The 24,368-nt window shown below is 38.1% G+C and overlaps 1 protein-coding gene across 1 annotated transcript in view; it reads left to right on the forward strand.

Moving 5' to 3' along the window:
* LOC145987318 (dual 3',5'-cyclic-AMP and -GMP phosphodiesterase 11A-like) overlaps positions 1-24,368 on the forward strand; it is a 219,956-nt gene that overhangs the window by 166,597 nt on the left and 28,991 nt on the right. The window contains exons 6-11 of the mRNA XM_083121842.1: positions 1,677-1,753; positions 2,588-2,766; positions 4,275-4,342; positions 7,295-7,387; positions 9,427-9,477; positions 22,359-22,505. Coding sequence (XP_082977968.1) covers positions 1,677-1,753; positions 2,588-2,766; positions 4,275-4,342; positions 7,295-7,387; positions 9,427-9,477; positions 22,359-22,505 — 615 coding nt within the window. The remainder of the gene's footprint in view (positions 1-1,676; positions 1,754-2,587; positions 2,767-4,274; positions 4,343-7,294; positions 7,388-9,426; positions 9,478-22,358; positions 22,506-24,368) is intronic.

A 24,368-nucleotide genomic window follows, 5' to 3' on the forward strand; every position in this document is an offset into this window, starting at 1 on the left:
GTCTCCTGTCGTTCTTCGTGGGAGTAATTCTCAGAACTACAGCTTCACCTGCAGGCTGGGTTAATTATGTCATTGGAAAACGTAGACTTTACTTGGAACAAGAATGGGCAAGTCGTGGCGAAACCTATTGTAAGTCAAGGATATTATGCGAAGCAGGCCAGGGCAACGCGTTGCATTTGTGACAGAGCGCTCTCGTGTGCACTTGTGGGCTGCAGAGCGAGCAGGGGTACTGTAGGGTTGTAAGAGGCGGAGAGGAAGGAGTGAGCGCTGTAGGAGGCTTCGTCGGTCGCGTTCGCTTAGTAGGAACCTCTCGTCATCTGATTCGCGAGTAACAGTGCAATTGGCATGTAATCATGGAAAAAGAATAGGTGAAAAGGAGGGCACCTTCACCCACAGTATTTTTTACCTCTCAACGCAAAAGGCTGCTTACTGGTCTTGAGATGCAGCGTGCAGGCGTAAATCTCGAACAGCATGGAGCATTCGCTGGCCTTTGCAAGTGGAAGCGAGTTCCTCAATCCTGATATAAAACATTCAGATTCTAAAAAAATACCCCAAATTGTATACATACCAATATTTAAATATACTACACCCTAAAAACAAAGTAAAAATAGCCATTCCCCGTGCATTACATCGCGCCATTAAGGCACATAGAGTGTGTGAATTTGTATTATAAAGGGTGTCTAAAAAAGACGGACAATTTTGAATCGAAGGTATAAAGAAGAGAAAAAAATAGTTGTAGGAGATTTAACAATGGAAATGAATAGTGCAGACGATGCCATTATAGCATTACATAGCGCTGAAGAGATGGATAGGTTTATGTCTTGAATTTTACGTCAGATGATGATCTGTTCTGCGCAAATATACCTGTAGTCGTTCAAGGACATCCTGTATAGCTTGAGGGAAAATGTCCACGGGAATCTGGGCGGTTCTTGAGTTGTAGCAGGTCTCCTCGGAAGGATCCATGAGTAAATCGCCCAGGTTACCGTGGACATGTTACCTCAAGCTATGCAGGATGTCCCTCAACGACTGCAGGTACGTTTGCGCAGAACAGGTCATCATCTAGTGGACGTCATCTTGATTGATTGATTGATTTGGTGTTTTCAGTCCACTTTATGCACAGTAAGGCTAGTCGGGACTGAACCTACAGTTCAAAGTGGGATCCGAACCACTATGTGCCTCCACCGAGTATCGAACCCGGGAGCCCTTGATTACAAGGCGACGACGATACCACTGCGCCATCGGGGAAGCCCTGGACGTCTTCTTGAAGAGATAAATCTATCCATTTCTTCTTCTGGAAGTAATGTTGTAATGGTATCCTCTGCACTATTCGTTTCCATTGTTAAACCTCCTACAACTATTTATTCTCCTCTCTACACCTCCGTGTCACAGACATTTGTCTGTGATGGTATCCACTGATGAGAGGATAGGTGAGTCCTAGCGCAGCTTAAGTCGCAACGGAAATATTCTTAACAGAAAAGAATCTTCCAAGTCGCAGTCAGATATTCTGCCAAGTAGCTACCGATATTAGCTGCAATAAATGAACTAAACTTCTCATCATATCTGAACGCAGTCTTTCGCAAGAAACAACAATTCCTGTCTCTTCAACAATGTATACTTCTGTGACTGCATTTTATTTTGTCTGTCGAATAACTCTTCTTGCCTTTCTCTCATTGCAGACGGTGAAATTTTCAAAACTCTTCGAGTTGACATCTCCTGTTAACGGACAAACCAAAAATAACTTATCCCACAATAGGTAAGTGCATCATTCAAAGCAATCAACTGAATGCATGTTACTTGTAAGAAGTTTGAAATTACTGAAACTACAAAATTTTTGAAGCTACTGAACTGCTTTTATCAACAAATACCTCTGAAGATATACATATGTAGAGCGTCTGTCGAAAGGGACCAACATCACTGCAGTTTCTAATTATTTCCTTCGTACTGATGTACGGCTTATTCCCATTGTTGAGTTTGGATTAAAATGTAATTGCTTGTAAAATAGCAGAAGTAGCCAAGTGAATAACGCACTCACGGCTTCGACATCGGCAGAAATTCAAGAATGTCGGTGTTCATCCAGCATCGTAGAGATTATCGATGAGCTGGTACTTTGAAAGAATTAAAGGAGCTTCATTAGAGAAACCCAGATTAAAATCAATGCGCTGACTTTGCACAAACTCAACAAAAAGCCTCTTGGCAGGTATAGGCCGTCAAAATGGCGGCTACGCTACGGAGTTTAGTTTTAGTAGCAAGAAATTTCACAGTAATTTTTAATTATGGTAAAACCTAATTCTTACGAAATGTTTTGGAGCCAATTTTCTCGGACGAGGTGTTCCGATATTACAAATTAAGAGAAAAACGGGTTTGAGTTTCGTTCACTACGACATTCTTCACGGGCACTAATCAGAATTTGACACGTATCCATAGTTAATTGGTTATAGATGCTTGTACAAACTGCTTAAGGAAGATGATTTACAACGCAATACGGTGATATTTATTAGATTTTTCATTGATGAAAATTTTCTTTGTATCTCACGCTTTTGTCTAAACCGAAATTTATGGACTTGGTATCTCATTGGCTTTTTTTCAGCCCCCGACAACCCGTAGAGGGACACGTATCCAGGTACATGCTAGGACTGGCAGAGAAGGTTGCAGATTCTGGAGAGGTCCTCAACATCGCGGATAGTTTAGAGGTGGAGAAGGGCTATGGTGGCAACATCCGGTCTCTCCTCGCTATGCCAATAAGGAACAGGCATTACCAAATCATAGGTAAGGCGAGCACACAATGTACCTCAACAATGCATTGTAGTTATTTATACTTATCTCGTGTGTTGCGTCTTTGTACAAGCAATTTCATCGAATTTTGTTCGAAGGTTGTGCAGGCTATGAGATTTTCGAAAAACACGAACCTGATTATTGTTCACTCCCCTTCTATTCAGAGGCCCCTTGTGAAGGGACACTAAACACTAAGTCCCACCCTTTCACGAAACTTTAAATCGGTCATCTTAATACAACAAAACTTTGAACCAAAGAAACATCTTTAATTTACACCTGTCCATTCCGAAGATTTGAGAAGAATTGTAATTTCGAAGCTAAGTGTTATATGATATTGCTATTATTTGTTAAAGTTATCCTCACTTGCTCTTGTTTTTATTTATTTTAAAATCACTATCTTTAACAGGTCTTTAACGAGTAACTTCCACTCATACTGCATATCCCTTTCTAACCATCTAGTTGTCCAAAGCTCGGTTTTCTTCCTTCGGCTCTTTTTCGTCCTACAGAGGCTCTCTGAAAACAACCTTTCTTTACACATAGACATAACTTTTAAATCCTATTTTCTTTAATTTTTACAAGTTAAACTATTTTTCTTTCCTATTGATGCACTTAAATTTTTCTATTCTCTGCCAAACACATGTTCCTATACTGTTCCTATCCCTTCTTCTCGTTGTTCACGTTTCCAATTCAGATAACAATGTACATTATATGACTCTCGTTAATTCAAACTCAGTTTTAGAAGTATGAAGACTTTCCAACGACTGCATCGTTAACTACAGTGCGTCCATTTCCTTGCGAGGCCGAGAGATCGGGAGAAGTGTGGCGGGCGGCGCTAGCGAAGATGCAGACATTTTCGACTAGTAACGTCCCGCTTATTTTTATGGACAAATCTTTAGCATTCAGATATTTATCAGATAATTTCTGTGCGTCTCGACATGAGTTTGTTTTCACGTAAGTGTCATACATTAAAATTCTTTGTTCTAACTTGAACTTTGCGGCTGGCATTTCAATCGCCTCACTTACACACAACACACACACTCACACACACTGCAATTACACGAAGAAGTAGCACGGCAAGTAACAAAAAAAAAAAACACTCTTGGTTCAAGGTGTGTTCCTCACTCCATTCGCAGCTCTGTTCAGGGCACCTGTAGTCGCGAAGGAAAGAATAAATCAAGCTCGGAGCTTTCAGATTGCAAACAATGCTCACGAAAACCATTGACTTTTAACGGTTTAGTCTGCAAAGTAATCTTGATACAGTGTTGCACATTCGAAACCTCCAAACGATTCCGAGCTAAGTAAAACGTTTTCGAGGGTAAACTTAAGCGGGACGGGGCGGGACGTTACTGGTCTAAAATGTCGGCATCTCCGCTAGCGCCGCCCGCTACACTCGATCTCTCGGCCTCGCAAGGAATTGGACGCACGGTAGTATTATTGTGTTCCTACAAAGAATTAACTGATTGCAACAGGCAAATATTTATAAACAACTTCTATCGTTTCAGGTGTCGCGAACATTGTCAATAAACTAAACGGATTACCTTTTGACGAAAATGACGAGCATCTATTTGAGGTAAGGAAAATACATAAAGTTTCCGACAAAATTTAAAGAAACTCGGACCTTATCTTCCTCACAATCTTGGGAACAAGATCCAACTTCCTTTAAGTTCGTCCGGAACTATAAACAATTGACTACAAGAAATCTAAATATGTAACATGAGGGTTTATAAAATTTTCTCAACTCGAGCAATTCTTAATTTCTTATATCACCCCATTTCTGTAGATGATCAAAAATTCCTACGACGCCAGAGGTCTCGGGTTCGAATCCCGGGTTGGGAATGGATGTTCTTTAAGAGTATCCCTACATCACTTTCATCCTACCATCACTCATACTCGTCGTCGGGATTAGTCAAAACAGGCAGAAAAGCGACGCTAAATACCAAATCAAATCAAAATCAAATGATTAAAAATTTTCTTTCGTACCATACTTTTATGTAATCATTTATTAATTGAGCGGCTGGGGAGTAAAACTTGATAACCCAAATACATTCAGAGGGTATGGGGTTATGTCCTGGTGACTTTAAACAATAAGCCAGGACGTCATTTCCTCAGAATTTCGGCCCCCCATTTATTTTGTACTAATTTATTTCATTTTTTTTTGTTTTACAATTTACATAAAAAAACATTTACACTGGTATTTAAGAATACACTAATTTTGATTTATAGCTATAGGTACCTTGGTTGTTCTGGTTTCCAAAGTTTCCAAAACAATCAAGGTTTACATACCTAGGTATTGTAAATTGTTAGAGATAAATGCGTAAGTAATGTTAAAAGATTAGTATCGAGGTTTACATATGAAAAAGTTGAGATAAATGGTGAGTAATTTTAGTTGGATTAGGATGTTGACCAATTTCATTTGGTGAACAGATCAAAGATTGGTTTACAGATTATTAGGATGGGTTATAGGATTAGTTATATAAAGAATATATGTATGGAATAAGAAGGTGGTGTTAAAGGTAGGAATAGCAGGGACTAGGAGGAGAATCGTCAGCTCTTGAAGAGAGGGTAAGAGAAGAGATATGATAATAATGATTGGTTTAGCTTGTGGGTAGGATCCCACTGAAAACAGTGAGGATGGCAGGGACTGGGAAGGAGAAACGTCAGCCTTGAGAAGAGGATTTCCTAGAAAAGAGAAGCCATCAGTTTCCTGGGAGACATCAGGAAAAGGAAGAGGAAGAGATAAAAAGAGAAATGGAATGAGAAAAGAGAAGATAAAGAGTAATGAAGAAATGGTGAGTATTCAGAGTCGAAAAAGAAGAGAGAGAGAAAAAAACACTTTATATTATAAATCTATATAAAACTATAAAGGATGTCTCAAAAATATGGGACATTGGAAAAATAAAGAAGAAGATGAACTTCGAAGCAAGTATGTTCATGGAGTGTAAACATGTTATTCATTGACAAGATTGCCTTCATGTTTTCAAGAAGACGTCAGGGAGATGACTACCGTTTGTGCGTACACATTCTTGAAGTCGTCGTACATTGCTCCATGTAACATGTTCGCAGGAATCTTATTGATTTCCTCACGGATTCGTGTCTTCAGTTCTGCAGTTGTTGCCGGTCGATGTTCAACTTGATCCACTTGTGCATGCCGTTGCAGTTTATAATGTCGCCGAAATTCTCGACGTGCAGCACTGATTATTCTTATAATACGCTTTCACAACGTATGCACGCTGTGCACCACTCCACTGCTCCATGGTAACTGAATGGCATGGAACCTATACTTCATGTTTTGTACGTTATGTGGCGCCACATTCCTCGCAGTGTTGCCAAGTTACGATTTCAAAAAATACCATATTTTTGAGACACCCTTTACTGTAAATAACCCACACTCCGTTCAAAATTAAGTTAACATTGGATTCAGTTGCTGCAGAGTCTCCAGTTGCTATTCAATAATGAATGCAGTTCCTTCAGTAGCCGCTGTTAGCCAGAAAAGCATGGGAACATCTTTGTAATCAATAAGCATAAGGCAATGGACGAACTTTCACCTGTGTTTTTCTCGGTTTCATACTTCTGTGGGTGATCAAATTTTACTTCCGAGCGACTCGATTCTCACTTAAAAACACAAGCGTATATGAAACAAATGTGGTTTTCAAAGTAGACTCAGGCGATATTTACTCTTTTTTTAATCAAACTTATGTAACAGACGAAGTAACTAAAACGGAAAATAATCCAAACCATTCTCGAAAATCAAACTCGACCATTTAACTTAGATCGTCGCACTAACCGTTGGATGTAGGCACTGAGAGTTAAAAGTTAGAACGGATATTATGAAAATCCTAGAATAAAGGAGCTAGAAAGCTCTGCTAATTATCGTTGTCTTCACGATTCATATTTTTGTACATCTTGCAGCATATTTGTTTTCAAACGTCGAACACAGCGTACGTTATAGTTTTCCAATAACCGAATTACTATTCAATTGTTGTTGCTGTAACTTCCAAAAAGCTCATATGACGCTGAAAATTGGTGCACATTAATGTTTGTTATCTTTTTAATGACACATGAAAAATAATTCAAACAGTACAAAGGCTAGTACGTTGCTTATTTTCGAATCGTAACTTTATATATGCTTTTCCGATTATTTGCAATTTCCAACTAGCCGGAAATTAAAAATTTGCCACAGTGATTTCCTCTTGAATGATGTTATTCAGAAACGGAAATTATATAGAAAGGGGAAATGGAAATATGTTTGGAGGTGAAAAAGAAGAGTATAGTGTAGAATCTCTTTGGCTAGAATATTTGTCCAACTGGTGGTCTTCCACTGGAAACTTATCTTCATATTCTTTCTCCAAAGAGGGCTCAATTTCCTCCTTAAGACATTTTAAAAAACAACATAAGAATGTTTCTCTTAGATGATTCGAGTACTTGTGTATAATTTCGCATATATACTTGCTCGCACTTGTGCTGCAGTGGAAAGGACTTTTAAATACTGTAATATATCAAACTGCTATTGCTCTATTTTCAGGCATTCACAATATTTTGCGGCCTTGGTATCAACAATACGTTGATGTACGGAGAGGTGGAGAAAGCGATGGCCAGGCAGCGAGTGGCTATTGAGGTAAGTGCATTTACAAACATGTAATTTGGAGTACAAAATCTACAAAATTTCCCTGATTGGAAATTCCTCATCCCGGTCTGCTCATGTCAACAACCAAACTATTTTATATCTGTTGATTGTTCAGAAACTACAACAGATATATATAATTTCCTGAACTGAAAGAAATACCGGCAGTGAAATAGGATATTTATTATTTCCATATATCTGCCAATGGGAGTAAAAAAAATTAGAACAATAAGATGGTTATTCGTTCAGTTGGATTTGAACAAGAACTTTGTAAAAATTATATTTATCGTATCAACGAAATTCGATCTCTTCAATTTCTCCCGTTTCAAGTTCCGAAAATCGTCCTTATATCTCAGGAAATTTACAAAGAAACTTCCACTTGAATGTCCCCACAATTTGTTTGATGAAAATAATACGTTAATAAAAAGTCATATTAAATTTCAACTAATTGACTGTCATCTTTTCTTAAATATACCTTTCATAACACACCATTTTAACGACATAAATGGAAGCGATTGCATTCCTATTGGCTAAATGTACACAAAATGTCTACACACTTATCTGTAATATAAAATGTAATACAGGTTTCTGTACTATATTAAGTGCTATGGCGATTTAGACGGGCATAGACCTAAACGAAATTAGCAAGATTGGTCTAGACTGGATTCATCTTGCCAAGGATAAGGATAGATGGGGGGCTTGTGTTTCTGCGGCAATAAACTTCTAAGTTTAGGAATGTCAGAGCGTGAGGTAGTTTGTTGTATCCAACAAATATATATAATATTATTTAAGCAGTTTTTTAACAGTTTCACTTAAAGCATTTTAAAGTGATCTTATAATATTTGTTTCCTTTACAGGTTTTGTAGGTAATGTTGTGTAGCTATTGCTTATTAAGGTATTTAAAGTAATATTGTGATAACTTGTTCTAGATAGATATGGTTAACATTTGAGAACATTATGGCCAGTTAAATGATGACGAAGGTAAAGGAATACGACTCATGTGTATATATGCAATGTAGGAAACTGCATTAAATTACCAATTAAGATAGAAGGCAACATTTTAGTCACTGTAAATTAATTCTTACATGCCATTTTAATTCAGGAGATGTAATTGAAGTTCGTAAAATGAATCCCATCAAATGGACAACAAAAAACAAATTTGACAGACAGTACATCAATCAACCGTGTTGTTATCTGTAACACGTTGATATTCCAAGAGAAAGTTTCATTTATTGATTGATTGAATTAAAAGTTTTAGGTGCATCGGAACATAAGGCCATTTTGCACCCTCCTTTCTATTCGGGGAAATATCCCCTTATCTAAAATTCTTAATAAAAATTGTAAAGCAAGGGGTGTAAAAAAACCTTGGGAAAAATAAAAAGTTCAAGGTTATAAAAAGGCCTGCACAAGACAAACACAACACAGAATGTAACTAAAAGCTTCCTCACGGACGGTGGAAGATATCTGCACTTTACAAAAATCTAAAAACATTTGATAAAACACTGTTGTCGTCGCCCAACAGGGATGATAAACAGCTGGAAACATTAAAAGTCTGTCTGAGGAAATCAAAATCGACACATTCGATAAGAATATGACGAATACTTAAAACAACATTACAGACATGACACATCGGAGGCTCGAGTCCTTTCAGCAAGTACCCATGTGTTAGACTAGACGGCTGTGTCCAATACGCAATCTGGTAAGAAGAACTTCTTCTCGACGAGACTAGGAACGCCAAAGCACCTATAGTGGGCTTAATAGAGTGAAGCTTGTTCCCCGTTACCGCATTCACGAGAAAGTTTCATGGCGTAGAAAAGGCCGTGCGAAGGGGGGGAGGGGGACAGGTCCATTTACACATCTCTGCCGTCACGAAAACATTGATTACAACGTTGTTCGTTAGACTGATTCAAATGTATTGAATAATAGACTACCTTTGTGCAGTTTGCATGTGTTATTGAGCTTTAGTCTGCATTAAAACACCGTGATACATGGTCACATTGGTATTAATGCTTATATAACGTTTCATTTAATAGGTTTTGTCTTATCACGCGACCGCAACTAGCAAGGAACTGGACACCATAATGGTAAGTACTTCTGAGAGCAGTAAAAGTTTATGCATGAAGCTGTATTATCTTAATATACAAATGTTAGATTTCCACGTCTTCTAAGCAAGACAATTCAGGCACAAAGAATTTTCCCCTTTGATAAATATTACTTTTCCAAGATTGAATACAATATAGAACATGGTTTGGCTCTAACTAATTATGAAGTGACAAATAGTACTTGAAAGGGAAGAGGGCACGTAGAAGAACATATGGAGAAACTTTGCTGACTCCAAGAGACCGCTGCGTAGAACACGCAGTCCATTCGCGATTAGGCTTTCTGTGCTCAAAGTTGGCTTAAAAACCATCTCAAATAATCTGAAGCAAACTTCATAGGTGTCATTAAAAATTAAAACAAAATCGTTATTAGGCTTTTATGGTCGGCTGGGAGTTAAAAGGTAAAAGTGCTGATGATTTCGTGGCCTGCTAACGACTGCTAAGTTATTAATCTGATAAGAAGATTTTAGAATCAACGGAAAACATAAGTTACTACAGTATGTAACATTGTTATTCGTACACATAGAATTCCGAGGAAAAAATGTCATATCTACTAGTAAATATAATCATTTTCATATGTACCTGGAAATTAATGTTAATGAAGGTTTCACCAACAAATGTCAATAAAAATGTATGTTCAAAGTGTATAAACAGAGCATATAATTTGTGTGAAAAGAGAAAAACACGCTGTTTCATGCAACATTGTTATTCGTACAGGCAAGAGTTTCAATCTTCCTCCCATACAGCGGCACCGCTATTCGGGCGATTTCGTGCAGTTTGCAACTTCGTAACAAGTTTGAACATGCAGGCGCGCTCCCCGTCAAGCGGAATGCTGGAGTAGGTATTGTTGTAGGCATATCGTATATCTATCAGTGTGTTCGAAATGGGCAAGGTGAAGGAACTTAGTTCCGATCTCAAGGATGTTATTATAAATGTGGCCCTTAGAGGTTATTCGTTAAGAAAAATTGGACAAACAGTCAATAAATCACACTCCACAGTTCAATACATAGTCAACAAATTTAGAGAGGAAGGTTCAACACAAAATGTGCCGAGAAAACCAAAAGAGAATCGGTTGAAGAAACGTGATGAACGCTTTATTTTAAAAAGAGTGAGAGAAAACCCCCAACTAAGTGTTCCTCAGTTACGACCGTTAGTAGAAAATGTTGCTGGCAAGATGATGTCGGATCAAACTGTCCGACGTGCCTTGTGGAAGCATGGATATCATGGCAGAATACCACGAAAGAGGCCGTATGTAAATAAGGTGAATCGCAGGAATAGACTTTCATTCGCGAAGGAGCACATCCACAAGGACCAAGAATTTTGGCATAGTGTCATATGGTCAGACGAGTCCAAGATTAATATATACGGGTCAGATGGGATAAATAGGGTCTGAAGAAAATCAAATAAAGACAATCATCACATTAACACAGTTCCAACAGTTAAACACGGTGGTGGGTCATTAATGATTTGGGGCTGTATGTCGTCCAAAGGTGTTGGTACCATCCAGTTTATTGATGGTATCATGGATGCATATGTCTATTTGGACATATTGAAGAACAATGTAAAGCAGAGTGCCCAAAAAATGGACATGCCGCATATCTACAGATTCCAACAAGACAATGACAGTAAGCATAAGGCGCGAGTTAACATGAATTGGCTAATAGAATGTGCCCAAACTACTACAAACACTAGCTCAAAGTCCAGACTTAAATCACATTGAGCATTTATGGGCAATTTTGAAGAGGCGAGTCCATAAAGCAGGCGTCAAGTCCAAACAAGAGTTGAAAACTGTTGTGCAAGCCAAGTGGAATAAAATAAGCTCTGAAACATGTCGGAAACTGGTTAATTCTATGAAGAACAGGTGTCAAGCAGTAATTAAAGCCAAAGGATACGCATCGAAGTATTAGAACTGTCAGTCAATTTGCTCTGAATATACTTTTTTTCTTTTACATTATTAAGTGTACGAATAGAAAAGTTGTACAAAAAATGGCATGTTTCTCTTTCAGTTTCATTTAATTTATTATTGTCATTGGTTATACAGAATTTGGGTAAGATTTTATGTTCCTAATGATATTAGTTATTGAATTGTAAAGAAACAATTTCAAAAGAGTGTATTTCCTTCCAGATATTAAAGCATTTTCTTTGAAAATCCGTGTGTACGAATAAGAATGTTACATACTGTACTTACATTCTGCCGCAGTGATATATAGCTTGGATTACTCGATATCCCTAATAAAGTGCCAGGGAGAGGGCGTTCTGTCGGCTGTCGCATCGTTTTAAACTCTCATCAGTCTTTTGCAAGCACGTGGTTCCCTTCAATCTATTCCAAACCTTTCACCGCTGCCGTAATTACGTATCTGTGAAGTGTCCTCCCAAAAAACGGACACTGATCGACGTCGCGTGGAACAAGACCAGACATGCTCCCGAGAGCTTTCGGTATGGCTCGCCGATATGAGATCTGAAAACCACTCTTCTTTTTTAATCCATTATTACAAGCTCCACCATGTATGAAATCCGTACGTATGTTGTGATTTTTTTGTTTCCAAATTGGGTGTTTTATTAGCATAATCAAGACACGAGAATAAGTAATCCTTTTAGTAGTGTTTCGGCCACAAAATCAGCCTTTACAACAAACCCATGTCAAAATATAATGGATATTCATAGTACAGATTACACTATACATAACGATACACACATAGACAGAGAAAATTGGGTTTATTTCACGTCGCTTTTTTTCACATTTGGCTAATCGCAACGATGGTGATGAATAGTGATATGAGATGGATGAAGGGACAAAATCACAAATATGGAAGACACAACACAAGCCTCGCACAAAGATAATCGACGAAACACAATTATGACATGAATGAAAAAAAACATTGGTAGATCGCTTCTGCTTCACGGCAGATCTGTTGAGAGGACTAGTGTTTTACCAGCATAAGCTGACGACAGACGTCCTCCTCGATCAGGATCTGGGTGGCATAGTTATCTAACTTCGGTTTATTTGTGCTTCCATCATTGTCCCTACTCGATTGTTCCGATCATCGCTCGCTAGAAACCTTACTTCCCAAAACTCTTTCTCCTCCGTCAGTAGGAATAGCTTAAGTTTTAGACAGGGCGCTAGGGCTAAGTTCTTTATGTGGGGTCGGCTGCTTACATCTGCTGCGACCGAATTTCGTAATGTATTCTGAAGTTTCTTCTTCCGTGGTTGTTACAGTACATAGGATGTCACATATTTAATAAATCTATAGTAAAATATGGAAAAAATGTCATTCCAGCGATCATCCAAAGAGTTATTGGTATGCAATGTTAATTGTGATTTTATATATTTATTTATTTATTTATTTTTACAGATGATGCCCTCCACTCGAATACATTCAGTGGTATGGGCATTATCCATTGTCTATCTATACTTATTCTAACGCTACGTTCCGACAGAGCACCTCTTCTCTCGTCTTTAGATGAACACATTTCTCTTTACCGGTGATGAGGATCGAACTTGAGACAGAACTGTGATTTTACTACAAGTCCGGTGCGCTGAACAACTATTCCACGATTCCCGGTTTGGTCCGCTAACAGTGGAATTGGTTGTGAATCTTCAGTCGCAAGACTTTACTGTCATATATAACTTCTCAGGGCTTACAGGCAGCTGCTCCGAAGAAGCACGAGAGATGCCGAGAGTGCCCGAAGTGCTCTGCTTTAATCATGTTCATGCTATAGATGCAGGGTAAAACAAGATTCCAGTGTCCTATTCTGAAACCAGATGCTCAGAGAAATTCTTGTTGGTTGCTCTGGAACTAATGTAGGCGCAAAGATGTAATTTCGTGAACAGGAAGAATACCAGGTGCTCGTATAAGGAAATATTAATTATCGCGATCGATCTGCCTATCTGCTTATCAATGGGAGTTAACAACTGACAACAGTCGGCATTATAGCAATCTATCAGTAGAAGTATATTTTGTGGGTAAAATGTCGATAAGATAATATTTCTAATAAAACATTAAGTACACCTCTGTTTTCCGATAGAGGTCAGTCAATCCCAATACTGCGGTTAAGCGTCAGGTGCTTCGTCCGATAGAGGTCCGTCCAAATGCTTCAGTTGATTGATTGATTGATTGATTTGGTTTATTTTACTTCGCATTTCTACCTCGCCTGGATGAGGATGAGTGACGATATGAGAAATTGATGAAGAGACGGTCACAAAGAACACGTATTCCCAGGCCGGGATTCAAACCCTGGACTCCGGGTTTCGTATCGCGCCGTGTAAAAATGCTTCAGTTAAAAGCTACGTTGTGGTGGGGGTTTCGTTTCCCCACACTGTGTTTCCTAGCATTTCCTTTCACAATAATATTATATCAATATCCAGTCGTAACTTTTGACTCACTCTGTATATCGATTTGACTATTTAGAAAATTATAAGCGCTAGTGAATTCGGATTGAACTTGTATGATATAAATCGTCATCATTAGTAATTCGTTGAAACTCTACAACCAATAAAAAGGGAGAACATGATTCCTATTGACCATGGAACATACATATCTCGGTTTCGTAGTAAGTGCGGCTCGAATTTGTGAGTTGGAAAATATAAACTGACGTACGATTTTAAAAACGCATTCATTTTTCAGGCAACTTCATTTTCTGTTAGTTGTCGCTAGATGTCTCTCGTGAATAGAGAGCTAATTAAACTTCCAAGTGAAAGGAAATCAGTAAAAATAAAAGTCCTTTCAAATGAAAACGAGGGTCGCCTTTTTTTTTCATTTCTCTCCTGCTCGGAAAGATGTAAGCTCTCGTAGATTGAAGCGATCTATGAATTAAATGCGACAGAAGATTTAATCAGGCTGGCTTAGTGAGAGCCACCTACGTGAAAACAATTGCACGGGGTTTCTCTGCTGTCAGAATAAATCTCAGGTTAAAGAATTCCGGTTTATCATTCATTGAGAGGACTATTTGTAATGGAATTTAAAATTTGACGTCAAAGCTGTATTCTCTTTACTAATAGTAGCTAATTTATTCAGCTCCTGAATAATGCATAAATCTATTTTGATAGAACCAGTAACATTATATAATTGGCCTTTTATATCATTCATTTGATTTGACGTTATGGTGAAGGCAGCCCAATGCTAAGCTGGAAACGAACTGAAGATGCTTAGTTAAAATAGTTTTGATGCATATATTGAGGAAAGCAGGAAATAGTTTAATAAACCAACTATGCACTGGTAAACTATTGACACTTCGTACTTTAAAGCGGTAAGCTTCGGGCATTGTCGGAAATTTAAGAAGAAAAAAAGGTAAAGTGCTCCCCTGTGCATAACACCACGCCATGAAGGCGTATAGGGGGTGTGGGGGTAACGCCCCACACTTTCTTGAGCCAGTCGTGAGTGGGGGTGATGTGATCAGCATCACGCCCCTGATCGCCAGGTACCCATGTTATTCGACGCTGGGTGGGCGCCGGGGCCACTTCCATCGTTAGAAAAGTTCCCGGATTTGAACCGGGCGGGGATCGAACCCGGGACCTTTAGCAAGGTAGTCAGACGCGTTACCGACTGAGCCACCGCGGCCACCGGAAATTTATATACGCGCTGCCAGTTGAATTGGTTCTGGTTCTTCAGTCACCACACTTCACTGGCATGCGTAACTTCTCAGGGCTTATACGCAGCTTCGAAGAAGCACGAGAGATGCCGAGAGTGCCCGAACGTTCTGCTTGAAAACCGGTTTAGAGTCAGCTGCTCCGAAGATGCGCGAGAGATGCCGAGAGTAGCCGATTGTTCTGCTTGAAAACAGGTTTATATGCATTTGCCCCGAAGATTCACGAGAGATGCCGAGAATGCCCGAAGTGCTCTGCTTTAAAACATGTTCAGGCTGTAGATGCGAATAAGAGCAAAACGCCATTACGGTCTCCAATTCCGGAAACCAGCTGTTCAGAGAAATTCGAACGTGTCTACCAAGCATCCAATTTCACGCACACCCACGTTAATTCCGCCGCAACATTCCATTTTGATCGCACCAGGCACGCTATTGACGAAGATCGCGCCTAGTAATAGCTCCCACATTCTGCGTTTGTACACATTCTGGGAAATATCCACGCTTTCCTTTATGACCCTAACGGGATGGAATACCATAACCGAAATCCTTTATGAGCCCATCAAGCAAATGTTAATTTTAGTGACGTAGGATCGGATATGTGTATAGTTTTCCAACATTTCCGAGTATCAATAAATGCTAACTCAACTCTATGACATTTAAAAATCTTGCTGAAACGTTCTGAAATTTTGCACATTGTCATCCTGTCAGAGGATGCTTCTCTTGTGTTGCACCCCCAATTCTCCCGCAGAGAATGAGTTGTAGAATATGTGTAATAAGCAGTCTGGGAGGGGGGGGGGTATTTTTAACTTTGCAATTTTGTACACTTTCTTGCTACACTGAGAAAAAGAAACACACACAAACACGAGCACATGTACGTACAGTCACAGGCAATAAAAATGGGACACCTGGATCTCGAATTACTGCTTTCCTTGCAATGCGTCATGTGTGACTTTCCTATTTAAAAGTTACTATGGAAGTTGGCTCATCGCCGTAGAGGTAGGCAGCAGGCATAACGCATTGCAGGGAAGCGGACAGGAAAGTGTCTTCACTACAGGAACGGCGACAGGGGTGGGCACGGGTGGTAAAGCGCCCATCCAAAATTCCTGTGCCCACCCAATCAAATTCACTAAGTACATATACTTAGAGATATGTGAATGTTTGCAATAAATAAGTGTATTCTGGTGTTCATTACATGTATATTTTACTAATGAATATTATCTATACTAGAAATGTTCACAATCATCATCCCATAAAAAGCTGATTTAACTTTGTCATTAGAAAGCAAAAGGAATTACTAGAGATCTTGAAACAGGAAAACTGTGACCAATACTTCTATGATTATAAGCAGCTAGTGAGCTTAGGAGGCGGAAAATTATACAGGGCATGGTCAAAATGAGTTCAGGATTTAGGGTGAGCTTGAGGGCTGCAGCTCCGGTCCTTCACTGGGGGAAAAACTGTTTTGAAAAGTACCACACAAAGAAAAAGTTAGGTACTTCGGATGTGATGAAAAATATAGAAATACGTATAACTAACCACCTCATGTAGCTTAGCGAAAAGTTATAACTGAAACTGTGGAGGAGATTGGGGTGGGGTCTTGGTGTTGTATGCTTCGGGTCTTCACATATATAAATCCCGGCCTGCGTATGATTAAAATAATCTCTAAAGAAACAAATAAATACCTCAGCGTTGCTTCCTCCAGCAACACAATAAATTATTTCGACTTTTTTTTATTTAGGTCTACATTGAAAATCCAGAAGTGTCTCTTTTTTTATTTCATTAAAATTTTTATATTTTACATACCTGTCATTTTCAAATATCTACATAGTATGCAAAATAACAACTTTGTATTCGTTCTACTAATAAATACCAATAAGAAGCAATCACAATAACCACTACAATACCCAGGTATATTAATTTTTATGTAACAGCTATGTGGGTTTGGAAAAAGCAACAGAATTATTGAATTGATAATGGGTGGCTAATTCTATTTAGAAATCCTAGTTCCAGACATAAATTTTGCCTATCATTTACCTAATCAAGCGATTTTTCTTGTGATTAACTTACGTACAACTAAAAGAAGAAGGGGTTGGAAGGAAAGCTTTGTTTTGAGGGCGTCAGAGAACTAATCAATCACGATGAGAATGGTTTAAACTTTGGAAGCATCAGAGATTTAGCCGAAAAGGTCAACAGAATCTGTAGATGCAGATGAAGCAAAGAAGAAAAGGCACGTCACGAAGTATCCATAAGAAAATTTTGTTTATTTGTTTTAAGTCGAATTTTATGCTCAGATAGGCTAATCGGGACTAAACCTACAGTTTAAAGTGCAGTCCGAACCAGTGTGGATTGTGATTCCACCAGGGGAGGGGAAGTAGAAACCAGAACCTCTTCATTACAAGGCGACAACGTTATGCCATTGGAGAAAAAAATATACAAAAAGAACTCACGGGGAACGTGTTATATTATCACCATAAAAGATGCGTTCATTTAAGAGGGTGTATTGCTAGAGACAAAAATTTGAGACTTTCGAAATTGAAACTACCACCTCAACTTTCGAAAACTCCACTTTTGGAAGAGTAATTTGTTGCTGATTCGACTGATTTGTTCTATGTGAAGTCACTTTTCTGCTAATTTTGACTAATGGCGACAATGAGGTTCAATGGTGATTAGATGAAAGTGACGAAAGGGGGAAAACAAATACACGCAGACACTGAAAATACAACCCTCCACAAATTATTATTTTGACTGTAGTTCCAGGCGCCAGAGACTCGTTCGCCTGCAAGATTAAAGTTTCCAGGGTATACTGCGCAGGATGGAGATTGACATTTGAGCGCTTTCGAAAAGGTCACTCCATACAACCCAAGTCGTCTGCGAAAAAAGGGATGAATTACCGGGTATAGTGATCAATTTCGATGAATTCCTTGTGTCCAAAATCACATTCTACAAAATGTAAACTATTTGTTACCTGAGTGCATGTGTTCATCTAACCATACGTGTGTTACTTCTCATGCATGAGTAACGAAGACTGACTTCAGAATACGAATAACAACTTAGCTAAGAGATTTTTCAATGTTACTTGATTATTACTTTTGGGGGATATTTTGTCATAATAGCCTTTCATAAGCCTGGGGATACTTTATGCAGAATGAACATAAGAGTTGGTTTTTCCACCTGTGTGTGTGTTTACATTCCCAATAAGACATTAATTTTAATCCAAATATCCAGTGGCGGCGATTAGGAGGAACGGGGGGAAGTCCCCCACATTTTGCTACTTGTTGCACCCGCACTATGACCTCTTAATGCTAAGACTTTTCTAACAAAAAGTAAACTGGCCTTGCCCCCAAGTTTTGGCACCCGATTGCAGTTACTGCAAACATTTAGATACATTTGTCAGTTGTAATAACCTTCTAAGCCAAGAAAAGTGGTCATTAACCCCCAAGTTTCAGTCCAAAACTCATATGATTAATATAATATCATCAGGAACATGCATTTAAATTACGAGAAATTAATTTAATCCTTCACCATTGTCTACCATCACAATTTATATCACTGTCTCGCCTAATATATAAAGTGGAGTACGTATGTACCTTGTATTTTTGCACTTGAAGGACAAAATGTGATTTAACCAATTCACATTTATTTCACTACATTGACATGAGGAAAGAATGTGATTAGAATGTATGGCTGCGCACACACAAACACTTCCTTGAAATACTTGTGTCCATCGGAGACAAAGAAGTAGAACACGATGCGATAATAGATTAGAAAAGAAAGAGAAACATTTGAAGAATGGAACGATAGAAAGTGAAAGGGAGAAAGAGGTAACAAGCTGAGAAAGAAAGCTATAAGAAGGCATTAGGGAGTAAAACAGAAAAGATGAAAAGGAAAGGGAAAAGAAGTGAAGGGAAATCGGGAGTGTAAGAGAGAAGGGGGTACATATGCTCAGTTTTGAGCCTCACAGGGAAGGAGTGTTCGAGCTACAGTTTCTCATTATGATTTCTCTACATAATCACATAATCTCTATAACCACCCACCAGATCAATACACTTATGCATTCTGTGCTGCAATTTGTTTACAGTCATCTGGTAGACGTCCCGAGTCTCTCACCACTGAATGACCGACCGCCTTTGTCCATGTGGAAGTGACGTAATCGAAGTGAATCCTTCATAGGAACAGGTCGGGGGTATAAGGTGGATGGGTAAGTGCGGTGAAGCCACACTCGACCAAAGCAGCCTGTACAGTGAGCCTTGCCGACAGAGGTACCGAATGACGACCCTGTCGGCCACTCTCTTCTCTTACACTTCATTCATTTTCAACCTGACAAAAAATATAAGAAAATATCTGAATTTCATAAAAGTTCGCACAGTGTGTCCATAAACTCAAACCTTACATCCTCCAAAATTTTAACTACCTAGCATCACTCCTTCCATGTGAGGCTCAAAACTTTTCACTCTCCCCTCATATATATATATATATATATATATATATATATATATATATATATATATATATATATATATGGCCTTACATTTATACCTGCCCACCCTAATCTATCTATCAATATACAGCTTCTGCCCACCCTGTCGAAAATTTCTGGCGCCGCCCCCGCTTTACTAGAAATATCCCGACTTCTAGCATGGACATTCCATAAGCCGATCTCGTGCGTTTCGGCAGGGCGCACTGGTGTGAACGTTGCGCTATTTTCAGGAAGCATGCAACAGAAATTTTCTTCTCGCTGAGCGTCGCGCTTCAGGGTGCCTTGGTGATGAGCTTAGGAAGCAGACGACTAAAATTCACACTAAATGGCGCTGGCAATAAGCTTAAAATTACCTCGTGTTTTTTTATTATTTCAGTAACCAGGAGTTTGAAGCAAATTATTCTCTTGGGGTTACGTGTCCTTACACGTTCTCTTGCGAAGAAAATTAAAAAGAAATGGTTGAGAAAGTCGACGTTCTTTCCCCCCCCCCCCCCCTGTTCAATATCTCGGTGCAATAAGCACATGCATGCAAATGGCACAGAAACGTGCTTCGAATTCCTTCCTTCGTGGGGGCAGAAATGTCGATCTTTGTGTCACAAGTTCCCTTTCAAAGGCAAAATTCTTTCTCCCCTGATGAATTCATGAATTTCATCGCCTTCACCGGGTCTTCGGATTCCGATATCGATCCACCTACCCTCTGAGGGTAATATATCGAACTAAGCCTCACAATTTAAAGCTACGTACTCTGGGGATTCATGTATTTATGTGTGCGAGGGTGAACAAGTTGCCGCAGAAACACACACACCAATACATATACTATATATATATATATATATTGCCAGGAAGGGGAGGTAGCGGAAGTTAAGCGTAAGGGTTATAACATTGAACAGTGGATATTAGCTCTCGAAGATGACGTGTATTGGAAAGAAGTGTGGAAGAAGGGGGAAGGATCGTAAAAAACGGAACGTAAAGATTCGGAACGATTTCGAAGATTACGTGCTTCGCTTACCACATGAGGGAAAAGAAACCTGGGAAGTTAAAGTTCATCTATTTCTTATCGTGTTGATCAGGATTTCTGTGAAGCTGTAGGACAGGAATAAGCCAAAGATTGTCAAAATTATTGTAAATAAAAATTGTGTCAATAGATGGCACTGTTAATTACAAATATCTTTAATGTGTGAAATCTGAATAATACCTAAAAGACATGTAGGAAGAAAAGAAAGGATAGTATATTTTAACGCGTTAATATCCATTTAAAATAAAATGTCTAAATTATGCAAGGACTGGAGTTTATTGAATGAATCTTACGAGTTCTTGTTTATATATATTGATGATATCGAGATGAGACCTGTCAGTGTCCGGTCTCATTACTAGTTGTAAATAAGTAACCATACTATTTCAAATTCTCTTCATTAGGGAAAATAACTTTTCTTGTTTAACGCTTCGTTCGACGCTACAAGCCCTCCAAAAAAGGAATTTTATTGTAGATATACGTATGCAACAACGCAGCACAAGCTCACAGCTGAACCTAGGTACTCATTATAAATAAAATATATCATTTACCTGCATAAAATGTCTGAAGAAGTCGAATACTAAATTAAATTTAGTGTAGGCAATTTTTTCAATATCATGTCAAAGAATCGAACAAGACGGAGAATATCGGTTACTAAATCTCGGTCTCGTTTCGACTTTCCCCATCCCGTCTCGGTTTCCGTGTGTTAAAAAACAGTGGTTCCAGAGAGTATGAAGATCTCAATATTGCGTGACCATGGCCGGAGTTTTCATTAGGGGCTAACCTTTTCTCACTTCAATAAATTAAATACTCATGTTTAGTTAAAATCATTTTTGTGTGTAGGAGAGTAGTAAGAGATTTTTCGTGATAGCGCAGTGGAGAGATCCGGGTTCGATCTGTGATGGAAAGTTTTCAGACCAATTACCTGCTTAATAAGGCTCTGGGATTTACATAGTCTCCAATGAAATAAGTACCTCAGGACAATCTTGGAGGGGTGTGGGGTGTAAAGGGACCGGAGCGTGGTGCTGATTACATCACATCCACAATGTCCTAGATTGTGAATGTGTGCAACCTCTCCTCAACACTCCCCCTATTAGCTTCTATGGCTTGTTAAAATATGCTGAGATTGCTTATTTCACGCGCGCTTATGTGTTTGTAATACAGGCAGTGCCAACAAGAGGTAAAGAAGTAAGGAATATCGAAAAGAGTAAATGCAATATAACTTTAGAAAAGTACTGTCAAAAGCAAAACTAATTCATTAATTATTCATTTACTTAGAACTCAAAGTATCCAATCTTTAGTTCCCTAGAGTTATTTTTTTATTTCTCTCTATCAATGTGTGTATGCAGTGTCATAATCGATTCAAATTTCAAGTTCACTTTCTTTGTTGGTACAGTCACCGGCAATAAAAATGAGACAACTATATCCCGAAATACTCGCTTCCCTGCAAGGTGTTATGTGTGTTGCCTAACTCTATGGCAATAAGTGGATTTTAATAGCAAATTCTCAATGGCAACTTCTACCACCACCGTCGAGTTAGACAACACACATAACACCTTGCAGGGAAGGGAGTATTTCGGGATATAGGTGTCTCATTTTTATTGCCGGTAACTGTACATACCTGAATGGTAAAAAAAAAATTAAAAAGTAGAAATAGTGTACTAGGAAATTTACTTCTGTCCAACTTCATTTTATGAGTTCTACTTTAATAGATGAGATGCATATCTGAGAGAAAACCAGCTAGTAGATTTCCCTAGTGCCCCAATGGTCTTGTTAATAGCCTTGTCTCTCTTCCAGGACCGCCCCTTACCAACAGCCGACGACTGGAACCTCTACTCTCTGTCCTTCAACGATTTCTCTCTCATCGAGGACGACATGGTTCTTGCAGCCGTCAGCATGTTTAAGGACTTGGGACTTGTTAAGAGATTTAATATCGAGCACGAGGTAAGGCTATTGTTTCTCCCACACACCCGTGTCCTGTTCTCGTATTTCTGGGTTCCTACTAGAAATGTGGTGCTGGTGGAAAGAGTTCAGGCTTGTAGTGTAGCAGGGTGGATAAAAATCATGATTTTTATTTTAAAAAATAATTTTTGATGATATTTTTATTTAAATCGATTTTTTCTATAAAAAAACAGGCTTAAAATTGCTTGTATGGTTTTTGGCACCATTCGAACAGTTTGCTTAAAAAGCAAATAAAAAATTATATGTAGGCTAAATATACATATAATACTATATGTATGAACCTACTATGGAAATGTTTGAGTTTGTTAATGGAACTATGATAATTTTAGTAATTTTTCTTCCAGTGAAAATAAAACATTCTGGATGTACTCTATAATTGTAACTTAAAATATTAACTTAAATATTTTTATAATGATTGTAGCAGAATTTTGGCATTTTCTTTTAATGATAGTTTGAAAAATATCAGCTGTTATGTTTATTTACAGTTTAATGATAATTACACTATTTATGGTTTAACATCTTAGTATCTTGTATATCTTTCTACACAAAATGTTTGTTATTTTTGCCTATAAAAATTATTGAATTTTAAATCAAGTGAAATGTGTGTTTACATTCCCTTTCATACGAGCTTCGCATCATCATCACATATATTTTTGTTTCCTTTCTTAGAGTCTAATAAACACCATTAAATGATTACATGATTAATGAACTTTCACGAAAAGTGATTCTGATATCTACAAAATTCTTATGTACATTATTCTATAAATTCTTTATTTAAATTGATTTAAATCCGTGATATATTTATTTAAGATTCACCTGATTTAAATCAATTCACCTTGTAGTATATTGATGTATACTGTTAAATGTACCGTTACATTTACAATACTCTACCCGTTCGAATTCAACTCTTTGTTCGTTAATTTCCAAAGACGGGACGTAACAGTTTTTTTAAAATTTAAATTTGAATATTTTATCTTGTGATAAATGATAATGATGACTATATATTACAGTTGCGTGCACTATAAATACATTTCGTAAAACGGAATTATGAAAATTATATTTATATATGCCTTCATGGCATGGTGCTATGCACAGTGGAACACTTTACTTTACTTTACTTTAGATTAACTATGTCATGGCCGCCATAACTTTAAAAACGGTCATGGTGTTTTTATAAGGCTCTTAGATGATAGTGGAAATTTATGGTTTTAGACTGTAATTTCTCCCATCAACTTTTTACAGTGTAGTCAGTGAAAAATGATAATCCACTCACAGTAAATACAAGTTTTCTGGGCCAACTCAGGATATTGGAAACCTTATACTAGAAACGAATATGTAATGATGGCATATGTAATATGTGGTATCTAAATACTCAACACAGAATAACTTCTCGTCAGGCACTTACTGACATACGGTACATGTCGTGCACCCTAAGATGAAGGTTTAGACTTGGATTTGTAACTATGGTTAAAATAGAGCGGAAACAGTTACTTTGCTTTCAGCTGTTGAAAACAGATCTGCCTTGCGTTCTATGCTACTTCACCGTGCAGGATGTCACTCGTACCTCAGTAACCTTTGAACAATATCTCTCCAAATGCGAGGATAAATTTGTTAAAGTACTTTGAACGTGTTTCAATTTTCATAACGACAATGATTAAATCAAACAATGTAATGAATAGAAGTAAGGATTATAGTTTTCTTTTAATTTTGTTCCGTTTATTCGGATAGAAATTTAAAAACGAGTAGGAGTAATAGTCATTAAGACAAACAACTTTTCTTAATGACGTCTGTTTGTTTAATGACGACTAGTTTCGACACTACGGGCGCTGGAAAAACGATATTTTA

The sequence above is a fragment of the Lepisma saccharinum genome, chromosome 1 (assembly GCF_977018435.1).
Source record: "Lepisma saccharinum chromosome 1, izLepSacc3.1, whole genome shotgun sequence".
Classification (NCBI taxonomy): Eukaryota; Metazoa; Arthropoda; class Insecta; order Zygentoma; family Lepismatidae; genus Lepisma; species Lepisma saccharinum.